This window comes from Chrysemys picta, chromosome 1 (genome assembly GCF_011386835.1).
Source record: "Chrysemys picta bellii isolate R12L10 chromosome 1, ASM1138683v2, whole genome shotgun sequence".
NCBI lineage: Eukaryota > Metazoa > Chordata > Testudines > Emydidae > Chrysemys > Chrysemys picta.
Genome location: NC_088791.1, coordinates 16,259,234 through 16,271,976, shown reverse-complemented (window position 1 = coordinate 16,271,976; position 12,743 = coordinate 16,259,234). Strand labels below are relative to the sequence as shown.

The 12,743-nt window shown below is 45.1% G+C and overlaps 1 protein-coding gene across 2 annotated transcripts in view; it reads right to left on the bottom strand.

Annotated features, from left to right (window-relative positions):
* The window catches only part of CAMK1D (calcium/calmodulin dependent protein kinase ID), a 361,868-nt gene that overhangs the window by 200,836 nt on the left and 148,289 nt on the right, over nt 1-12,743 (bottom strand). For both annotated transcript variants that reach the window (XR_010589338.1, XM_065552488.1), the window contains exon 2: nt 7,026-7,157. Coding sequence is in view for 1 of the 2 variants with exons in the window: in XM_065552488.1 (XP_065408560.1) it covers nt 7,026-7,157 (132 nt within the window). In the remaining variant the exon portion in view is untranslated. The remainder of the gene's footprint in view (nt 1-7,025; nt 7,158-12,743) is intronic.

Genomic DNA, 12,743 nt, shown 5'->3' with positions numbered 1-12,743 from the left:
GGATGGTGGCTGCATACTTTACAGCTCCCTTCTCCACCTCCTAAAATCCACAACTAGCGGCAGCTGAATCACTTTTTGTCCCCATCTAATAGTCATAAACTCATACACATTAAGGCCAGAAGAGACCATCATGATCATCTAGTCTGACCTCCTGCACATTGCAGGCCACAAAACCTCACCCACCGACTCCTAAAATAGACCCCTAAACTCTGCCTCACTCATCAGTGAGGCTTCATTTTAATCATGGGTATTTTTAGTAAAAGTCATGGACAGGTCACGGGCAGTAAACAAAAATTCACGCCCGTGACCAGTCCATGACTTTTACTATATACCTAAAACTGGGGGATAAGGAGCGCTCGAGAGGGTGGTCCTGGGCCCGCCGCAGGTGCTTGGGGCGGTCGCTGCAGGTGCTCGGGGTGTATGTGTGTCACTCCCGGGAGGGGTGCCACAGGTGCTCGGGGGCAGGGGTCGCGGCCCGGGGGGTGCCACAGGTGCTCAGGGGGATGGTGGGGTTGGTGGGGTTGAAGCAGGTTCCCTACCTGGCTCCTGGGAAGCTGCGACCCCAGCTCCTAGCACTACGTGCTGCCTCCACTCTGCCCCAAGCCCTGGTTCTGCAGCTCCCATTGGCTGGGAACTGCAGGGCCGGTGCCTGCGGGCGGAGGCAGCAGGTGGAGTGGAGCTAGGAGCTGAGGGAGGGGAGTTCCTGTCACCCTTCTGGGGAGTCCCCCTTCCCCCGAGGTAAGCTAGGGCTCTTGATCTATTGAATTTAGCCCTCTTTTCCACCACGTCTTTCATCCCATCTAATTTCCTAGATTTGGGGTTTATAGTAAACCCAGAAATATTCAGTCCATTTGCCATCAATGTACACTTATAAGAGATACCAGATCTAAATAATGTAATGAAGATTTCTGTTTATTGATTAATCCCTTCAATTCCCTGATATCTTATTCTAATATTTTTTTTCCAATTTCTCTGTACATAAAAATAACAATAATGATAATAATAAGTAAATAAAAAGATTTTGCGGTCTGTTCAAAAGCCTCTGGCGGTCCTGATTTGGCTCGCAGTCCGCCTATTGACTACCCCTGATCTAGATACTAGGGCTACGTCCTCACTACGGGGGGGGGGGGGGTGTCGATTTAAGATATGCAAATTCAGCTACGCAAATAGCGTAGCTGAATTCGACGTATCGGAGCCGACTTACCCCGCTGTGAGGACGGCGGCAAATCGACCTCTGCGGCTCCCCCGTCGATGGCGTTTACTCCTACCTCCGCTGGTGCAGTAGAAGCGTCGATTCGGGAATCAATTGTCGCGTCCCGACGAGACGCGATAATTCGATCCCCGAGAGATCGATTTCTACCCGCCGATTCAGGCGGGTAGTGTAGACCTGCCCTAAGAAGGAACGTCAATATGTCCAACCTAAACATGCCATCTCCCATTAGTTTGACCCTGATGTCTGCACTATCCCAGACTCAAACGAACTGCTTTCATTTCTTCAGATATTACCCAGATTACCAAGACCTATGGCAACACAATCTGCAAATTTGGCCAGTAAATTTAAATTAAACATGGATTTCCTAGAAAAGAAACAAAAGAAGGAAATAGGCCAATTATTCTCTGCTAACTAATGGTTAACACATTTTAGCCAGTGCTTTGAACTGCTCTTTGAACCTCTGGTTAAGATTAATCTAGTGGAAACTCATGGATGAAGTGGACCCCTCTCCGATTGTTCAAAACAGGTGCCGCTAAGTCAGACGAATGTTGGCGCTGCGATTCAGCAGGCGCTAATTTAACCCCTAGCCTCCAGGAATACTCTTACATCTGAATGTTTGGCCAGAACTTAATTGCAGTTATTTTTTTCCTGACAAATAAAATTGTGTTACAAGCTAAACATGTAATTTTAAACCTAATGGATATTAATTGGAAGCTAAATAAATATGAAACATTTTGGCACTAATAATTGCTAAAAGACTAGTGCTACAAAAAGGGAAATCCAAAAAGCAACCCACAATTGAAGATTGGAGCACAGACATTGTAAGGTTGGCTACCCTGGAAAGAAGTGTATACCGTAACTGAAATACCCCATATCTCAGAGGTATGGAATGCTCTCCTGGAAGTATCAGGATGATCCTATTAAATGTGTAGAGGCCCCTTTCACCTTCACCTCTTCTCTGCCCACTTTCTTCCCTCCTCTTCTCTTCCCCCCCCCTAAAGTTTGCTTCTTTTATTTATCTTATTTTAATAATTTTTTTCCAATTTCTCTGTGTATAAAATAAGGATAAGGCAGAAGAAGATTTAAAAACTAGTTGAATTTGTATAACTGTGCAATACAAATCATTAATTTATACTTTAACCATTCATATTATATATAATCAAATGTTTTAAGTATAGTTAAGACTAGGTAGCCAGTGGTTGACACTTTATGAGAAGTTTATGTATAGTTTGTTGTTTTATATACATTAATTTAATAAAAAGTTAATAGGGAAAAAATTGTTTCACAAACTATAGCTGCGTAAAATAAGATGTGAGATACTTAAGGTGATAGCGGAAATAAATTGCGTGCCAGAAATAGGATCCAGGAGTCCTGAATCCCAGTTTCCTGCTCTAATATTAGGTTTTATGATATGTAAAGTTGATCCTAAATAGAAAGGTAATACTACGCTCCATTTTAATATATGATCTACTCACTAGGATCCAAATCGTCAGTCTGGCACTTCAGTGGTATGTAGCCTGCCAGAGCTGCATGATCTGGTGGGACTCTGCAGCTGCAGAGACCTACGTGGACTTGGAAGGGAGGTGCAGACAAACCTCCTCTGGAGCAATGGGGTAAGTGTAACCCACTGGCCAGGAGTTCTGTCTTCTCCCTCCTACATTTGACTGGGTGGGGATTGGGTTGTTCATCCTCAAGGGGCCTTGTCTCCTGGCAGCTGTCATCCAGCGAAGAGTGTTGTCACACATTGCCCCTCTCAGATTTCCTATGGTTGCCTATCAGTTGTGAGGAACCAACCCCCATATCATGGAGTCAGGGCAGTCCCGTGAGTGCTGAGTGCCTCCTCAGTGTCATCTCCTAGCTCTCAGGTGAACCCCCCTTCCCCCCGCCCATGCCTCTGTCACTACAGGACTGTAAATAGTTTGGGTGGTTTCCTTATGTGATGGATGCTACTCTTGGCCAAGCCACTGGGGACTTGCACTGGGGACTAAAAGAATGGGCTGCCACAGTTTGAGGTAACGCTCTCTACCTGGGGCTGCAACAGACTCTCATCCTTTGCAGATCGGGCACAGGGAGGGGGAAGACAGAACTCCTGGCCAGAGACTCTTCCCCAAAGAGGTCACAAATATTCTGCTTGTGCTACAATTAGAGTGGCCCTTTCTCTTCTCCCGTGAAAGCTAATGGCATTAGCAACCTCCATGGGGACAGTGCAAGGACAAGGGGAAGGACTGGGATCCAAAGAGGTCTGCATATTCACATGCAGGGGCGGCTCCAGGCACCAGCACACCAAGCGTGTGCCTGGGGCAGCAAGCCGCGGGGGGCGGCCTGCCAGTCGCCGTGAGGGCGGCAGTCAGGCTGCCTTCAGCGGCATGCCTGCAGGAGGTCCGCCGGTCCCGCGGCTTTCGGCGGTAATTCAACGGCAGGGGAAGGCATGGGACCGGTGGACCTCCCACAGGCATGCCGCCGAAAGCTGCCTGACTGCCGTGCTTGGGGCAGCAAAATACATAGAGCCGCCCCTGTTCACATGAGATGCTTTTTCTGAAAGATAAGCTCTCGTTCAAACAGGAATTATTTTGGGGAAGTTCCATGGCCAGTGTTATGCAGGAGGTCAGACTACATGAGCACAATGGTCCCTTCTGGCCATAGAATCTATTAATATGCGATCGCCGCATCTACTCCTAGTAAGCTCTATACTTCTCTCTCATAGAATGGGGGTGAATCTCTATCACCTCCTACAGTCATGCACCATTCTCAGGATCAGACAGCTGGGTAAGGGCTACCACCAATCCTTACGGTCTTTTAAATCAGCCCAAGGCTCTGGCACTCCAACCAGTAATTAGACAACATACACACTAACCATTACTCTAGGCATTAAGCTCACCAGAAGCAAAAGCAGGACAAGTAGAGATACCTTGGCAGCCTAGCAACCGCGGCTCAGGATCCGCCCAACCATGTATAAAGCTATGTCTAATATCTGCCTATCAAATAGAGAATTCATTTGGAGTGTCTGTTTGAACAGTGAAAGAGGCTGATTTCCCACCCCCTCGTCAATTGTGAACAGAAGGGTTTTAAAAAAAAAGAAAAAATCAGTGTTTCCCTGGTGCCACACACAAATTCAATACTGGGACATTAACAAAGTGAATCTATTTTCAGAATAAATACAGAGACCTCCTAAGGTTGTATTAGCAACAACTAAGTAGGAGACATTAAGAGATAAAAATGAACACGTCTTTCTCTTTGCAGCAAACTCCTAATGTGCAGTGAGCACAGAGGTGGATTTACAGTGAAACACAGGGTGCCCTGGCACAGGGCCCCCCAATGACAGGGGGCCCCAGGGCTGGGCAGATGCGAGGGTAAAAGATTGGTCCTGCTGTCTCCTGAGGCTCCTGCTGCAGGCTCCGCACTCACCAACAACCAAACTCCCCCCGCCTCCTCACCAGAGCGTGCAGCGTTCCTGCCCCTCCCCGTCCATCCCAGCACTTCCCCCACTGCCAAACAGTTGTTTGCTGGCACTCAGGTTGAGGGAGAGGGAGGAGCAGGGCCACAGCGCCCTCGGGGGAGGAGGCGGAGAAGAGGCAGGGGCGTAGCCTTGGGGAAGGAGGTGGAATCGGGCAGGGCGGAGCAAAGGCGGGGCCCCCTCCTGCACCCTAACTCCCTCCCAGACCCTGCACCCCAAACCCCTGCCCTCCCTGACTCCTGCACCCCCACACACTCCCAGTCCTGACTCCTGCACCCTCTCCCACATCCCCACCTGCACCCCTCGCACCAAACGGGAGCTGCCCCAGGTAAGTGCTCCACACCGCAACCCCCTCCCCCAGCCCTGAGCCCCTCCCGCACCCGAACTCCTGGCCAGACCCCGCACCCCAAAGCTTTTTTATATTTTTTGTATAAAGCGCTCTTATCTAAAGCACTTTACAATAGTTAGCCAACAGTACAACAATGGTACAAACAATATTAAGTGGTCCGCCGAGACCCTCAGCGATTTTCAAGTGGTCTGTGGAAAAATAAGTTAGACTACAAAAACAATCAAGGTACCTCACTTTATTTTCATTTACTTCCTATTACTTATAGAAGGAGGATGAAGAAAAAAAGAATGAACTACGGGGGTGGAGGGGAGATAAGAGAGAATGTTCTTTTTCTTGGCCGGGTCCCAAGGAGGGGCCCCAAAAATGAAGCTGAGCATAGGGCCCCACTAACTTTAAATCTGCCACTGAGTGGGCAGCAGACCAAGTGGATCTAACTGTATGACAAATAAGGCATTTTTCATCCACATGCTACTTTGCCATTGCAGTTAGAATGGTGTAGCCTGTGCTGCTGCCTTCTCTTCTCTCAAGAAGTGCTTTGTCAGAAAATCGGAGAAATACTTTACAAAACAGAAGCAATAAATGACCCCAAATGATTTGTCTGCTCTGCATTCCTGGGGTCAAGGTTTATGCAAAGCCATCATTACTGTAGGAAAATTACCAGTCTCGTACCAAGATGTAAACATCGGTGGATGGTTCCATCGAAGCAACATCTACTCTAGGCTGCCTGATTGTGCTGCTGGCCCCTGTTGCCTGGATGTGGCCACTAAACAGCAGATGAGCTTTGTTGCTTGGCAACAATACACAACTGTCACAGCCAGGTCGTGGGCAGCAAGACCTAATAGTCAGAGCCAGAGTCCACAGTCACAAGACAGGAGTTGGCTGGGTGAGGAGACCAGGAGGTCAGAAGCAGGTGACAAATGAGATCAGAACCACGAGGCATGAACTCCATAATCAGGCCGGGTCAGGATACCAGCGGTAAGGGACAGGAGACGAACTGGAGGTCGGGAACCACAAGTCATATGCCAGGAGTCAAGCTGGGTTGAGATACCAGGAAATCAAGCAGGAGAAGCAGGAGCAGGTAGCACAAGGCACAGAGTCTAGAGCAAGGCAGAGCCTAGTTGTTCAGACAGTTTCCTGATCCTACTGCTGGCTTAGGCAGGGCCAGGGGGCCAAATAGCTACTCTGGGACTATGCCAACTGGACCTTAGGGGCAAAGGCTCACACTGGGGCTGGGTTTCATGGGTCTCAGGTAAGCCATTGTCAGCATGCTGCCAGGTAGAGTGCTGGAGTGTGACTGTTCCAATAAACCTTGCGGGACCAGGTTTGAGACCTATGGTTATATCAACAACCTGTTCTGCAACTCGCTCCTTAAAACACAATGCTTTCTCTCAACCTTCCCTTACCAATCTCCTCTTTGGGGCAGCCCCCCCCCCCCACTCTTGTGCCTGAACCCTACGTGTTTTTGTTGTAGGGGGTCTAATTTAAGCCTTGATCTTGCAAAAGAGGCAGACCCCTGAGGCCCCATGGAGCCCCATCCACTTCACTCCATGGGAATGGACCCATTCAGCTACTGGGATGGTTTGCCTGAGAGTGACTGAGTTTGCCCTTTTGCCCCAATCTTTCAGTCTTGCTATCTGTGTCTTTAGCATGGTTGTGGCACTTCTCATCTGAAGGTTTGGGATTGGTTTAGTTGCACACTGCTGAAATGATTATCAATGTGTACCTTATAAATGATCAAGACTTGGGGCCTGATCCTGCAGTCTTTGCACACCGAAACCTCCCATCAGAGTCCGTAGGAGTTTGGACTGTGTGTGAAAAATGCAAGGATTGGGCCCTAAATGGGCACAGTTTATGCCCAGATGTTCCCAACCACCTGCAGTAAGCTGAGCAACTCAGTCACATTTACAAATCACAATTCTCGTTCACTGACCACAGCCCTTCCTGCTCCACAGAGCGGACAAACGCGCCAATTCAAACCGTAGAAGGGGATGCGTGTATTCAATACTTACTTTCTCAGGACTGCAATTTCATTCTCTATGCTGCTTTCCTTCCCCTTCAGTGCTTTCTTGGGGATGCACTTGACTGCAAATAGTTTTCCACTAGCCCTCTCTTCAGCCAAAACTACTTCAGAAAATGCACCCCTGAAAGAAGGAAAAGATTGGTTTCAAAATATATCCTTTCTGTACCTGTACTTCAAGTGTGGATATAGATCTATGAAAGCTGCTATATCCATTTTTGTTATCAAGAACAACATTTTACACATAGCATCATTCATTTGCTTTATAAACTATGCATATGTTAACATTCATGGCATATTCCTGTTGCCAAGACTTACTGAGCAAATGGACAGTTTTAATAGAAAATCATGTTCTATGATTATGATTATGATTATTATTTGTATTACCACAGCACCTAAAAGCTTAGGCATGGACTGGGACCCCATTGTGCTAGGAACTGTACAAACAAAGAAGAAACAGAAAAGTCCTTGCCCAAGGGGTTTACAATCAAAGTAGTATAAGCACAGGTCTGGAACCTAGAACCGCCAAAATTCTATTCCTGGTTTTGCCACTGACTTAACATGTGACTTCAGGTAAGTCACTTAGCATCTTCTGCCTAAATTTCCCACCTATAGTAATACTTCACTCTCTGGGGTTTTAGGAGGCCTCGTTCATAAATGGTCATAAGGACTTAGTGATCCTTGGCCAAGACACTTGGAATAACTTCCCAATTATTGTTAAAAGTGCTATGGGATCTGAAAGGATCACCAGAGGTCAGGACCAGAGCTGTAAATCTCCCTTGAAAGATGGCACATCCAGCAGCCCAGTGTGCCCCAGCAACATTTATTCAATCCTGCTTCAGATGGAGAAGAAGAATAGCTAATGAGTCTTTTTACGCAATGTAAAACTAACCCTTGGAACAAACAGCCACAAGAGATCACTGAAGCAAAGCGCGTAAGAGGATTCAAAACAGGATCAGGCATGTACATGAATAATATGAACATCCACAGTTACATCAGATAGGAGAAAATTTATGAAGGATATATATGTTTGAGGGTACTAGCCAACCACTAACTTCCAAGAGTGTGTGGTGGGGGTGGGGAAGCTCACCTTTAACGTACATCTCTTATATCTTCTTCTGAAGTACCTGGTACTGGTCAGAGACAGGATATTGCACTAGATGAACATTGGTTCTGGTTCAGAATGGCAATTCCTACGGTACGGCTAATCAAAAAACATTTCCTGCAGCACCTTGGTTTGCCCTATAGGTCTCACAGCCAATTGCTTATCTGACAAGATCACAGCCTAAGGTCATACAGCTGCATTATCATCTTTATATAAAATAAAAAGAACCAGGATATGTTTTCCTTCAATCAGTAGATTATTCTGCCAGCCACATGGCACTCCATAAAAAGACAAGTCACTAGCAGCCTGAACGAACCACAGCCATGCTCCAGCAAGCTCTTAAAATGTTAATATTTGATCACAACCCCATTAAACTGCCATGAATTTTCTCGGACTTTTCATTTCCCAGGGTTGCTGGTTATGTAAGTGTCTGTGAATAAACATAAGCTTTTCCTTTTCATGGCCAGGTTCTTCCTTCATGATTCATAGATCTGATGACACAGTCAAGCATTTGTGACCTCACAGTTGCTCCCATGGATGTAAAAGAACTGAATGAATCATTGCATGAATGGATAAATGAATCCAGGAATAGCAGGAGCATGGTGATTAGGAAAGAGAATGCTTCCGTTTACATAGAAAGGCTTTTGTAGTTAATAGTAAGAAATAAGGAAACTATAACAGGAAGTTAAGAATAGATTATTGGGACTGCTGCAAAGTGCATGTTGTAAATTTTGCCTACATGCAGAAGTGACCTTTTAAGCAAGGGATAGCATGGTGTTCCAGCGAGCTTTCACTAAACAATGGGCCCAAATTCTGATCTGACTTGCGCATTTCTACAAACAGGGTTACCTCACTGACTTCTGCTGAGTGCTTCTGTGGTTAGATAATACCTTTTCAGCACTCCGTGGAACCAACGCACTGCATTCTGGGGCTCAGACACATAGTATCTAACAGCTTGTGCAATAAAGAACCAAGCAGGGCAATAGGATTTTGAAAGACCTATGCAGTGATTTCATTATGCCTGAATACTTGTAATTATTTAATGAATGAAATTATTCTTTAAGCCAACCCTAATGCTTAGGACAGCCTAGTCAATGATCACACATGTCCTGATTCAGCTAGCTGCTGAGAACCTTCAATTCCCATCGACTTCTGTCGGCAATGAGGGTGCTCAGCCTCTCACTCATAGGACTGGCCCCAAGCATCCTCCTTTTCCTCCAAAGAACTCCTCAGGTCCTGTTCCCGGAGGTTTTTGATGCATACAATCAACCCTGTGCTCTGCATGTGTTTGGTTGTGTATCACAGCAGTCTCTTGTCTTTAGCCTGTAAGTGCTTCAAGGAAGGGATCTCTTATCCATGAAGCTCGTTTTACCTATTGTGCAGTGCTGTATACATTTAAGGTGCTGTAAAACTAAAGAAAGCTTCCATTTTGAGCTCAAGTTTATTACTGTTCTAAAACAATTAAATAAATGAAGGCCCAGCCTCTATGTTTCTTGTCAGTAGGCGCTACTCTAGGAAATGCCTGGGTTTCAGCTGCCATAAAAACTTTAATGTATTTCCTCCTCCGTTTACTGGCAAGGCTCTGGGCACAGAAGTTGTACCCAACCCTGGATGTGAATTTATTGCCCATTGAATGTTTTCTGGGAAATTAGAGTTCTACTCATTATGATTAACACCCTATTTCTTTAATGGTTGTTTTCATTAGAAGGACAAAATGGGACCATCCTCGATGAATGACAGCTTTTGGCACTCATAGACCACTTTTCACGTTGCGAGTGTTGAACAAACATAGGGCTAGATTCATGCAGCCTTTGGTGGTGAAAAGTATTCCCAGAGAGTGACAACTTCCAGCAATGGTGGGCACCTACAACCGCCTCTCCTTTGGGGCCCCACAGCCCCAAAAGTGGCATCACTGGTTAGGAAGAGGATGTAACCACGGGGGCAACGAAAGACAGCGACAAGCTTAACAATAAAAGGGTATTTTGCACAGATAGGCCAAGATTTAAAAAACATTAGACTAAAGTTAGGCACCTAGGTGCTGAGATTTTAAAGCTACTAAGTGATTTGGATGCCCAATTCCCTTAAATGGGAAATAGCGAAGAGTGAGACTTTCAGAGTGCCTAAGGGAATTAGAAGCATATTTACTACTCCTAAATCCATTAGCAATTTACAAAAATCCCACCCAAGCCTCCAAAACTTTTAAGCATCTTGGAAAATCCCAGCCTACATCTATAATTAATATAGTATATTAGATAAATACGGAAAGTGATTTTCAAAAGTGAAAATCAATGGGAGCTGGTGGGTACCCAGCTCTTCTGCAAAATCAGACCCCCTTTTTAGCTGCCTAAATATGGCCTTAGGAGCTGAATTTTGGGCTCCTATTTTTAGAAGTCTTGGCCATGCAGTTTTTCATCCTAGGAGTTTGGGTCTTTGCAAACCTCTAACTAAGCCACAAAATGCTTCTGTGATCTAGATACGTTTTTAATACATGTTTCAAAAAAGGGTATAACAGAAGCACAGAGGGGTTAAGTGACTTGCACAACATCACAAAGCCAGTGACCAAACTTTGGAAGACAGTCAAGGAGTCTTGATACCCTATCACCGTCTAAAACCATTGGACCATGCAGCATCCCACAAGACGACCATCTTCTATCATTTGAATTTGTTTGTATCATTTCCCATCCTAATTACTCTCGTTAATATAGAGTTACAAGCACAGATTAGGGTTTCAAGAACTTTGTTAGAACACGTTGTAATTGCATCCAAATGGAATCCATCTTTGCCAGTTTTCTAATAGAAAACAATAGCTACAATATTAAACTGTAGTGCATATAAAGATGTATTAAGGTGCAAGAATCTTTGCCCTTCCACATTTCTCTAGTATTTGTTCAAACTGTGATTTAAATATGAAAATTCAAATCCTGAGATAAAATGAATGAAATGCACTTATGGCAGATTTCAGGGTAGCAGCCGTGTTAGTCTGTATCCTCAAAAAAAAACCAGGAGTACTTGTGGCACCTTAGAGACTAACAAATTTGTTAGTCTCTAAGGTGCCACAAGTACTCCTGTTTTGTTTTGTTTTTTACTTATGGCAGAGTGCATTTGCCATAGTATCTCAATGTGCTTCATTGCCACAAAAAATACAAATACGGACCCTATCAACCAAACAGCCAATGAAGGAATAAAACATATATTTTCCATTCACTGAAATTTACACATTGAACAGTTTTCCACTGCATTAGCAGGTGCTCTGTCATATTAAATCAACAGTAGCCATGCAGCAGATTTCACATCGTCAGGTTCTATATAGCTAACGATCTTAATTATGATACAGTTAGGTTTTGCTGTGTACTTTACCCTAGCCATGCTATGGAAAGTAATCAGCGAGCACTAACGGTGAGGAAATACACCGTTTCCAGTGTGAAGAGTCCTCTGAGATGTGAAATTGACCAAACAACAGTAAGCCATTTCATAAAAAGATCTTAAACAACCACAGATTGTTGTTTCTCTCTTCCTGGATTCTCCACAGGCAGGCTAAGGGCATGTCTACACTTGTACTTTACAGCACTGCAACTTTCTCGCTCGGGTGTGAAACACCCCCCCGAGCACTGCAAGTTTCAGCAATGTAAAGTGCCAGTGTAGACACTGCACCAGCGCTGGTAGCTACGTCCCTCATGTTGCTAGTGAAGACATGCCCTGAGTTTAAATCACCAAACACACCGACACAAATAAATAGGAAAAGCCTTCACAGGCACTTTCATAACAGGTAAGCTCTGGCATGCCCTAAGGTGCCCTAAGGTGCTAGCTGATCATACTGTCACCTCTTATCAGCTAAGAGACTGTGTGGTTTACTGGTCAGAGCAGGAAGCAGGAGTCAGGTTCTGTTGCTGGTTCCACAACTGACTTAATGCCCATTATCATTTTCCTCCCCCACGCACACCACCAAAACCAACACAAAACTAATAACTGAAAGTAAAATTTTTGGTCACAAAGTTGTGGGTCTGTGTAGAAAGGGACCCACACTGCCAAATTCAGACCTGGACTTGGCTCCAAAGTTCCCTAAAGTTCATGGTTATTTGGATGAGAGGACGTGCTCCAAGCCCAACTCTAGTCTTTGAAGTTAAAGGGCATTTTGCCTGAAAAAGCACTGCAGAATCATACCTTATGAGTTAAAGCCAAAAATTTCAAAGTTGGCGCTTGCTTAAAGTTAGCCACCCAAGTTTGAAAATTTTGCATTATACCTAGTGGGCCATATTAGTCTCTAACACAGGGGTCGGCAATCTTTCAGAAGTGGTGTGCCGAGTCTTCATTTATTCACTCTAATTTAAGGTTTCGCGTGCCCGTAATACATTTTAACGTTTTTAGAAGGTCTCTTTCTATAAGTCTATAATATAGAACTAAACTATTGTTGCATGTAAAGTAAATAAGGTTTTTAAAATGTTTAAGAAGCTTCATTTAAAATTAAATTAAAATGCAGAGCCCCCCGGACAGGTGGCCGGGACCCGGGCAGGTGAGTGCCACTGAAAATCAGCTTGCGTCCCGCCTTTGGCACACGTGCCAGAGGTTACTTGCCCCTGCTCTAACATAACACTAGGAGAAATTTGC